The sequence below is a fragment of the Galeopterus variegatus genome, unplaced genomic scaffold (assembly GCF_000696425.1).
Source record: "Galeopterus variegatus unplaced genomic scaffold, G_variegatus-3.0.2 Scaffold1652, whole genome shotgun sequence".
Classification (NCBI taxonomy): domain Eukaryota; kingdom Metazoa; phylum Chordata; class Mammalia; order Dermoptera; family Cynocephalidae; genus Galeopterus; species Galeopterus variegatus.
Window position 1 is genome coordinate 338544 of NW_007727763.1, and position 10728 is coordinate 349271.

The 10728-nt window shown below is 34.1% G+C and overlaps 1 protein-coding gene across 1 annotated transcript in view; it reads right to left on the reverse strand.

Annotated features, from left to right (window-relative positions):
• Positions 1–10728, reverse strand: part of RBL2 (retinoblastoma-like 2) — a 58000-nt gene that overhangs the window by 39314 nt on the left and 7958 nt on the right. Inside the window, exons 3-8 of the mRNA XM_008578263.1 lie at positions 10101–10301; positions 7137–7201; positions 3402–3530; positions 1930–2090; positions 1776–1840; positions 791–977 (exon numbers count right to left, since the gene is read on the reverse strand). Of these exons, the coding sequence (XP_008576485.1) occupies positions 791–977; positions 1776–1840; positions 1930–2090; positions 3402–3530; positions 7137–7201; positions 10101–10301 (808 nt within the window). The remainder of the gene's footprint in view (positions 1–790; positions 978–1775; positions 1841–1929; positions 2091–3401; positions 3531–7136; positions 7202–10100; positions 10302–10728) is intronic.

Here is a 10728-nt window from a genome sequence, read left to right on the forward strand (position 1 = left end):
TAGTGTACTTTCTTGATTTTTCATATTTCTGGTATCTTTCCTTTGGTGTTTAGTCATTGTGGTAAGGGATTTCATGGTCCACTCATTCAATGATATTGTCTGGCTAGGATCCTGCCAGGACTGCCAATTTGGCATGGCTGCCTCAGTGCCTGTGGGCAGAAGGTTCAGGCCTCTCTGGACTGTGGGGATTGGACTGGGCTGGGAGTCCAGCAGCAGCTCCTACCTGTTCCCACGTGGGCGCCTCGGGGCGCATGGTTGCCACCGCCTTCCGGCCTCTCCCGGGGGTCCTCTCTGGTTGGCGTGCACTCGCCTGGGCTAGTGGTGGGGTCTGGCAGCGGTGGCGCCTACCTGCTTGGTTGTGCTTTTGCCTCGGGGTGCGTGGTCCCAGCGGGTCTCAGGCCTCTCCAGGGGCGCTTCTCTGGTCAGCACACACTCGCCCGGGCTGGGGGTGGGGTCTCAGTTAACATTTTCTAAACACCTACTATGTTCATTATGTATAAGTCTGTGTATTACTAGCCCATCATTTCAAAACCAATTATTAGCATAAAGCATTTTTTAAAATTAACATTAAATTATCTTCTCAGATATAACTAAAACTTTTTGAGTAGATGTTAACAAATAATAAATCAGTAAAATATAGAGATAACTTTTTCAGTTAAGGGAAGTATGATGGGAATTTTCTTTTCATATTGGAAGCACAGAAAACACATACACAGAATTACCAAAACAAAACAAAACCCCCACCTTATCTGTTCCTGTATTTAAACTCTTCTGGTGTGGCTCAACTCACCTTGTCAAAATGCTGCTGTAAGATGTTTTTCATCTGCATCCTTTCAGCAGTCTCTGTTCCTGAACCAGTGTTCAGACACCTTGAGAGAGTCCCAATTTCCTCCTCAGCATCATCTCCAAGAAATATCCGTTCATCTAGATTCCCAACAGATAAAACATACTCCTCATAGGCCTTATTGATGGCTTTACTACAAGAAAAAAAAAAAGACAAAATGGACACTCTCAAAGAACTGCCTTTTTAGTTAATGTTTCAGGCTACTTATTTCATTTTTTCATTTACTAAAAGGTCTAATAATTTAATGAAAGTAAAAATTTTACTGGGATCACTGTTAATTATAAAAATCAAAGAGTATAAAATGTAAGCTTGCTACGCAATGCTTATCCATCACACAGCAAATATATTCTGCTGCCAGTATTTCAGGGTGGGTACCCAGTAGTAATCTGCCTGGTAGATGCAGCTTCCAGTGAGAAGCTTAACTACCTTTTCTAGCTGCTTTAAGCACTTCTGAAAATCTCAGTACTTCCACATCATCATTTTTCACCTGTATAGTTCCAAAACAATTTTCTTCAAAATTTATAATCCAGAAGCTTAACTAATAAAGCTTTAAAGAAAAGTCATACAACTTTTTTTTTTTTTTTTTAAAGATGACCGGTAAGGGGATCTTAACACTTGAGTTGGTGTTGTCAGCACCACGCTCTCCCAAGTGAGCTAACCGGCCATCGCTATATAGGGATCTGAACCGGTGGCCTTGGTGTTATCAGTACCTCACTCTCCCACGTGAGCCACGGGCCGGCCCCTTTACAACTTTCAATAAATTTAAAAACATGTGCTTATAGTAGTTGATGGAAGTTTCCCTGGTTCCCTGTATTCTCCCACAAACCATGTTCTAAATTTCCAGAGAACAAACAATAAAAACACAAAACTCCAAGTTTTTCTAAGTCTACAATTTAAAATACTAAAACAGTTTCACAACAGAAGTACTCACAAACTCTCTCCAAAGTTCCCAGGTTCTAGAAATCCAGTAAGATTTTCTTCTTTCCCCTTAAGGAGCTGTGATGAAAAAAGAGATCCTTAAGTCATCACAATAAATCAAGACTTTCTCCAGAAAACATTTTCACGTTACTTTGTTACTTACAAACCTTTTTTTCATAAAGTTTCCTAATATAGGGTTTCCAGAAATGTTCCTTTATTCCCTTTGCTTCCAAAACTAGGCCATCATGTAAGGAACAAAGCTTCTCAATAACACAAGGTGGGTCTGAGGAAGGTTTAGAATCCTTAGCATGAAAATCTTCAGATAGGCCTATGATATACAGAATCACAAAACAGAGATATCAGCACTCAATAAACCAAACTGTAATAAAACAAAATATAAATTATAGAAAGTCTAAATGGCATATGAGTTAGACATGAATATATAGGAAATGGTGCATATGGGCCCAATTTGACTCTAAATATACCTCAAATATTGGCAAAAGGAAGTCAAGTATATCACTATTCAAAAGATATCTATTTGGAGATGGTTAAAGGAAAAAACTAAAAAATTAATATTAGTACATTGCTCTAAGATCTAAAAACCACGAATGTAAAACTTTGTAAATAAGCCTTACATTAAAAAAGAAAAAAAACTTTAAAAAGATTATGCTGTTCAAAGATAATATACTTTGATTTAATTGTATTAAATATATTTATCACATTAATTTACAGTTTATTCTTGCCCCACTCTCAGCATAAGAGAAAAAAAATCAAAGAAAAATAGAAAACAGTAAAAATTAAGAGAAGCAGCTATACAGAAATATAAAAGACAGTTAAGATGAAAATGAGAGAAAGGGTAGAAAAGACTACAGGGAATATTAACTTTACCAAACCTGGAGCAACTGCAGTAACTAACTCCACTAACTTTAAAAATCTACCTGGACAGTCAGACACATTGAAATTCTAATTAGAGCCACCCCAAAATTGACAATCACCCAGAAACCTACCAGAGTATTATTCAAATGGTAGCAACATTATATATTAGCTCTATACATACTTTTTAATATTTGCCTTGTAAATCATAATTTGTGCTCTTAACATCATTCATAGAAATTACACATCTTAAAGCCTACTAAATGCACTGCCAAAATAATTATCATTTCCATATATCTGTTAATTTAGGAGATGAAAGTTCATTTACTTATTTTAGAACCATAACCACTCTTCTGCAGCAAAAATTTGAAACAAAGAGTCTTTCAGTAAATCCTTTTTTTACTTTCTACAGTGTATCAGGTACAGAGCATGCTATGTAGAAAAAACACTTATCAGTTTTAATAGATGGCATCTTTGCTACTCCAAGTTTCTAAATATCTTCCTGTTAAGTATACATTTCAGAAATTTCTAATGTTGTCATCTACACTTTACACTTGGTTATATATGCAATTGCTTTTTCCAAAAATATTGTTATACAGAGCTTGACTCCTAGTTATAAGTACCCTGTATAATTATGTTGATGGAAGCTTTTCAAAATATTTATGTTCTCTGGTGCTAGGAAACCTGTACTATATATATTAACTCCCAAGAGTAAACATTATGTAGAAGTGTGGGTTGTCCAACAATCTTTGATTTACAATCTTACCTTTAAAATTAGGGTTCACAAGTTCTTTACGATTGGAACATTGAAGGGCATTTCCATAAACTAAGTCCAAAGCACACAGCAGAAGATGATAAGAATTGACCAAATCATCACTAATCATGGGGAAATTACCTACAGGATTATAAACAGTCATAGAGTTAAATTAGCATCAACTTTAAAATATTTTAAAAATAATTTTTTCCTTTAATTATAATGCCATTATACAAAATTATACAAAGTTCACTCAAGAGTTACACTGAGTATTTTGGCAAATTTACATTTTGAGATTTTACTGCAATATTTTAATAAATATCTGAGAGTTTAAGGTAAACTAAAATTTTACTAAAAATGTCATTAATTCATTCAATATTCATTTAAAAAGCATTTATAAAATACCTAGGACCTGTAGCTGAATAAAACTTTATCATCATTAGTCTTTTCATTGAAAATTCTGAACACTAAGAATGTTATAAATTATCTCAAACTGTAAGGAATTGTTTTATATGAAAACATCTTTCTGTCATAATAGAAATACTTAGATGTGGATAGCTGGAAAAATAATTCATATAATTATTTTTCTCATATATATATACTTTAAAAAGACCAGACCTTTAATCAGATTCCTAACAGTGACATTCTTAATACTTTTCTACATAATATAAACTGAAACAAATTAATACAACAGGAGCACAATTAGAGATATTTAAATTCTAGAGCGACCATCCCAAGAATAATTGTTAGTGCCTGGTAACAAAGAAATAAAAAATCAAAACCTAAAACTACAAAAACATGTCATTTCTTCAGTGCTGGTTTAAGTCTAACACTGAAAGCAGTTTTTACACGCAGCATAATAGTTTTTGTTATTCTTAGAAATTAAAAAGTTTCTAGTCTTTTAATAACTTCAAGCCTATCCCTTTTTTGATTAAACATTGCATATACAAGTATATGCTTCATAATGATTTTACATTCTTATGTCAGATGAACTCAATTTAAATAGCTAACATACATCTGAAGAATTATTTCTAAACCTCAGCATTTTCATGCTTAATGCCTACCCAAAGGTATGCATGTATACACACACACACACACACACACACACGGAGAGAGAGAGAGAGCTGTGTTTCGGGTTTTTTTTTTCTCTCCTTTCCTATGAAGAAAGTTACCACTTACCTCAGCATACCAGTATAAGCAATTCTTTTTTTGTACAGATGGAAATATTCAACAACTCAACTTAAATGAATTAGAGAGAAAAAAATATTCTTCTCTTGCCAGAAAGGCAAATGATAATTAACAGTTGAATTCTGCACTCATATAACCAAACTAACTTGCTTGGTTCTAATAAAAAGAGGTTTTATATTAAAATACACTCAGTTCCTCATATGTAGAACAGGAAGTGGCACCTACTGGTTCCAAGCTACAATGCTGATACTGACAAGCCTAAACTTGTCACCAGCATGTACTTGCCACAGAAGGCAAAAAACAGCAGCACTCTAACTTTTAACAAAAAGCTGAAATGTCCCTAAAGATTAGAATTTAAATTCCAGAAGTCTCAACATGACATACCTTCCACTTCAAATCTTGACCTTACAAAGAAATCTCACTTTGTGAGATATTTTTATCTTTCAATGAACAAAGATAACAGGTAAATGGAAACCCATTTAACCTCCAGAGTTGGCTTATCAGGAATGAGAATATTTGGGAGTTCATGTTAAATAAGAAGTGGTACCTATTGGTCTTCTGGCCAGAAAGCCCTTCATACGACAAGTCCAAACTTGTCACTGGTGTGTACTTGCCATAAGAAGTTAACAAAGATTATAAGCAAAGAGTTGGTTTAGTTATCAGGAATGATATAATCTGGGATGCCCACACACTTCAGAGAAAATCATGAGAAAGGTGGCAGTAACAGTACATTTTCCCTAAAAATAAATAAATTGAGAACTGAATAAAACTAATTAAACTACTCTATTAGAAAAGATCCTAGCACATCATAAAAGATAACAGTGGTGGATTCTGAGAGGACAAACGTTCTTCAGATCAAATTATTACAGACTGAATTAAGAAGATATAATTAAAATAGTGAATTAATTGCAGAGGCAAAAATATGCCACCGCAGTTGATCAAGTGAGAACAAAATAAGAACAATAAAATTCTTTTAAAATAGTTTATGTAATACCAAATACATTTACTCCTAAGCACACATATACCATTAAAAAGAAACAAACAGATAAAAATCCTAGAAGTCAAATATACCTACCCAATACAGTTATGTGAATATAGCCACACATTCTAAAACTTGTTGCAGCCACTATGAAAATGGTTTATATACTTCTAAGCCTTTATTTCATGCCACTGATCGTGTGACCTTTATCTCCACTAAAGAAACATTCCAGTGTGATGGAAAGTATAATAATTAATGGCTCACATGTGACAGGAGGAAGATTTTTCTTTTAAATCAAGCATGCAGCTCAGAGAGGGAAGGATGCCTCTCATCTAACTAGCTAGAGAGGAATAGCTATAATCAGACAAATCAAACCTGGCAACCAACGGCATAACACATCCTTGCCAGAGGCATTTCATGTCCAGCGTGAAACCAGAAGCCAGGAGATCCGGGTTCATATCCTAGTTCTATCCCTAGCAGCTAGTTTCTGGGCCTCAGTTGCCTAAGCTTTAAGGTGAACAATGACTTTCCTTTTGTTTATTTCATTCTCTCGGTGCCATAGTCCCTACTGTTGTTAGTAATTTATTTCTTTAGTTCATTTTTTTCCTTAGTTAAGGGGAAGCATCATTCCTCACACTGCTTTCAAGCTGGACTGAGCCATTCTCATTCTGGAAAAGAAATGTTGTATCCAGAAGAACTAGGCAGCTACACCTTCTTTTTTCCCCCAGTCAAAACATCACTGACTTTTAGGCAGTTTTTTCCTGCCCAGAAAGGAGTGCTTGAATACTTGAAACTGTGTGTGGTGTTCTATTCCATGTTCTGACTGTCAGAATGTTCTTTGATTGGCAACACGCCATGATGTAATCATCTATCTCCATATCTGTTTTCAAGTTACACTGTGAAGTTTGCCACCCTTGTGAGGTGGTCAAAGACACAGATTGCTTGTTATTTAACCAAGTGTCCTAAAGCATGTACCTGAAGTTGTTATAACATCATTATTTTTTATTCTAAAAAGCTATGCAGCATATATTCTGAGAACTATTAAAACATATATCACCAAAAAGAAGTAAAGAAATAGAAACATAAAGTGAATAAGTCGAGTTAGTTGATGTAATAAGAATCTCTTACATTTATGCAACTCCTTCAAGCTCTATGATTCTGTATATTATTGGGCTATCTAAGAGGCAAAGGCATTCCACGTAGTCTATAGAAATAAGCTATGTAACTAATATAACTGTACTTTCTTTTCTTCTTTAGCTTTGGGTGAAACGATATTGTGTAAGAACAAAACTGAAGGCTTTCCATTTAATAAGAGAAGATTTGGATATTGTAAAGAAAGTCAAAAGACCCTTTTGTGAAAAGGTGATACTTTAAAAAGAACCCGGAATTAAAACCATTCAGAAGGGGTTGCTGGTTGGCTCAGCTGGTTAGAGCATGGTGGTGGTAACACCAAGGTCAGGGGTTTGGATCCCTGTACATGCCAGCTGCCAAACAAACAAACAAACAAAAATCCCTTGAGAAAAGTTCTAGTGAGAATCTTTTTCTGATACATATTACAAGTTGACAAACTCTTTTCTTACCTTTTGCATATATAAAAAGCACCCAACAAAAATGGAAAATTTCCGACACGGTACAGGGCTGTCGCCTTTGGGGGAGGAAAAAAAAAGTCATGAGACAGTAGAAGAATTAGAAAAAGACATCCCAAATGACTGCAAATTAGGTGTAAAAGAAACCCACACCTTTTAGTTAGAGGGAGTGATATCAGAGTCAGCTTCACATGGAAAATGTGCAAGAAGTTCTGCCCCAATCATACATTGGTTGGAAATAGCTGGGACCAGGGAAAGAGCTCATCTCAGAGAAGAAAATTCTCAAGAATTTGAAGTTTTCTTAAATTTAAAAAATTTTAAATTTAGGTCAAAATAGGAAAGGTGGAAAGTAAAATGAATAACCATAGTTGTTTTGATGACAATAGCAAGGCTAATGCTGCTTTAAGACCCCTATATGCAGTCAGATATTTCCCCATTTTTCCCCCTCTATCACAGCTGATGAACTGTAACCTTTCCTCCCTTAAGATATTCAAGATTATGTCAAATCACAAAAGGCCTTTTTAATGTAAATTCTGGGTTACTTATAATTCCTTATACTTCCATGCATTAAGAGTACCTGCTGTATTCTGCCATTTGTCTGCTAAAGGGAATTTCAGACTTACTTTAAGTTTGGCTTTCCTTCTAAAACCTCTGCCAATGTTTGGACAAGAGATCTGTGGTCTCTACATCCCAATGGCCTTATTCTAACAAGGTGCCAAGAAGTGCAAAGTACCCTGGAGGAGATCACAAGATCAGGTTTAATTCCAGCACTATCATTAACTAGGTACGCTGGCTTGCTCTCCTTGGGCCTTAGTCACTTTATCTGTCAGAAGATTATTCTACTTGGGTATAATACTGTACTTAATTCACCAGTCCATGGCAAGGATTAAATGTCAGTGTCCTGCTTTAAAAAGTAGCCTCCCTGCCATAGGTACACGATAAACTAATTCTAATTTTGATTGCCTATCAAGATAAAATTCAAATGTTTTAGCTTAACACTTAAGGTTTTCTAAATTCTGGTTCTACAACTTGAGAACTCTAGAAAAAACTTGACTAACATTCTCTCTTTCAAATTTCCCCTTGATTTGCTGCTTCTGGGTCTATCTTGTTATTTCCTTGGCATAGAAAGCTCTATCTGTATCTCCAAATTCACTTATCAAAATCCTATCCACCTTTCAAGACTTATTTCTATTTATTTCATGTAACTTTACTTGACTGGCTCATCCAGAGTGATTGATTATTGTCTCCAAAGTCCTACCTTTCTATTATCTATTGCATTCATACCATGTTTATACATTGCATTGCACAAACTGGAATTTTTATACCTGCTTCCTCTCCTTGACTGGACCATAAGCTCTCAAAAGACAGAGACTGTGGGTTTGTTTTTAAATAATACCTAACAAAGTACTTATTGTGAATAAGTTCTCAATATAAACAGTGACAAATTTTTAAAAAATAGTTTATGTGAGATGCAGTATACAGTCAGTGGTTGAAATACATATGTTCTGGAGTCAGACTACCTGATTTACAATAACAGCTCCACACTTTTCAGTTGTGTGACCTTGGCCAAATTACTTAACCTCTAAAGGGGTTATTTTTCCCATCTGTAACAACAGTATCAAGCTCATAAGGTTGTCATAGGGATTAACTCAAGTAATACATGTTTAAGTCTTAAAAGAGTCCCTAACCCATAATAAATGCTAACTTCTGTTCATTGTTATTACTACTGATAGCAGAAAGTGCTAATAAGAAGTTATACAGAGTGAAATTAATGTAAAATTTTTAAATAAAGTGATTCTACAATTTTCTTAATTAGAATTAGGTAGTATATACACCCTAATAATATCAAAACACATGCAATCTGAAGTAATTTTCTACACACTCCAAAGAAGATATTCTGTATCCTTCTACAATCACATTGGCCTTCCTCAGACTCAGAAGAAAATTTCTATCCAAACTTCAGAATACTTCGATGTAGTCAATTCCCTAAAACTGTAAGCTAACTGGAGCAGCTGCTTCCATATCAGTGATGTCAACTATATACAAATGTAAATAGTTCGTTTTATTTTAAAAAGTTTACATGTATTGTAAACATATTTCACAATCTGGGAAAACTTTTGTATTTATGAGAAGCAAACATTATTCATTCTACTCAAACAATTATAACTTCTTTCCCCCTGCTTTTCTTGTCAACACTTTTCTAGTTCTATTTTAACTATAAATTTCCTTTTCTATTTTATGAAGAAACTTTCATGATAAAGGAAAATTTGTATCTTATAATTGCCCTTATCAAGATAGAAAACACTGAGCCAAAGTAAGTTTAGAAACTTTGCAGACCTGATCAGAAAGCACAAATTCATAATAGTTTCATTTCTCCTCTCCTCCCCAAATCCAGTTTCTCTATTCTTATTGGTTATAAACTTCAAAATTTCAGGGGGATTATTTATTACACAGTTTGACATAAAGTCAAATAATAGAAATAGTCTATATAGTCAATAATAGAAACTTGTCTATATCCAGAGTGGCTAATTGGTGAAAATCCCTAAGGTTTGGCTTGTGCAATCTGCATTTCTGGTTGCTTAAATGAAAATGGAAAGTTTATGTAAACAAAGATGCCATACATTTTGCAATATCAAAGAAGTCAAACTCCATGGCTAACACACAATGAAAAGCAAAAAATTATTATTAAAAAAACTGTTGGGGAAAAAGATTATTTATGAAATCACACTTCTTTCTTGAGACTAGGAAAATAAACCAAGGAATCGAAACTGTAGCACAACAGATACGATGTGGCGGGGGAGAGAAGGGGGTGGAAAGAAATGGGTAGAGGGGCATGAAAATCAAGTACAATGTATTTTGAGAAGTAAAATTAAAATTAAATTTTTTTAAAAAAGAAAAAGAAAACAAAACTATAGCACAGACAATGTTTATTCCCAACTAACAAATATAAAAACATACCGTTGTTTTCTTCCTCTTTGTTGACAAGGTTGCTCCTCTTGAGGATATTTAAAAATGTCCTGAAAAATGGGTTCATATTTCTTAAAAATTACAGCAGAAACCGTGAAATTTCTTTCTAATCTCTCAGTACGTTCTCTGAAATGTAGGGGTAGATTTGCCATGTCTTCCCACTTCTTCATCTTGTTAAAAAATTCAATTAGGCTGATATTAAACATAAAAAATGAGATATTTTCATAATTAACATAAAGGGAAAGTATACAAACATAAATAATCAAAAGTAAATAAAAATTATCTCATTAAATCATATACTTTTAGACAGTGATATAATATCACAACTCATGTTTCTTACTAGCTTAATCTCTTACAGTTTATTTCTCTTCCTAACCTACTATCCTTTTAGATAATCTGAGCTTTAAAAAAAATTATAAAATATTTTAAAGTACAAAACAAAATTAACAAGAGGAATGTAACCAACATTCACGTACCCAAGTGCCAGGTTTAACAAATGTTAACATACTGAATACATTTTGTCATGTTTGCTTCAATTTTTTATTTTATTTTATTTTATTTTATTATTATTATTATTATTTTTTGTCTTTTGTCTTTTTCCGTGTCCGGCAACGGATCG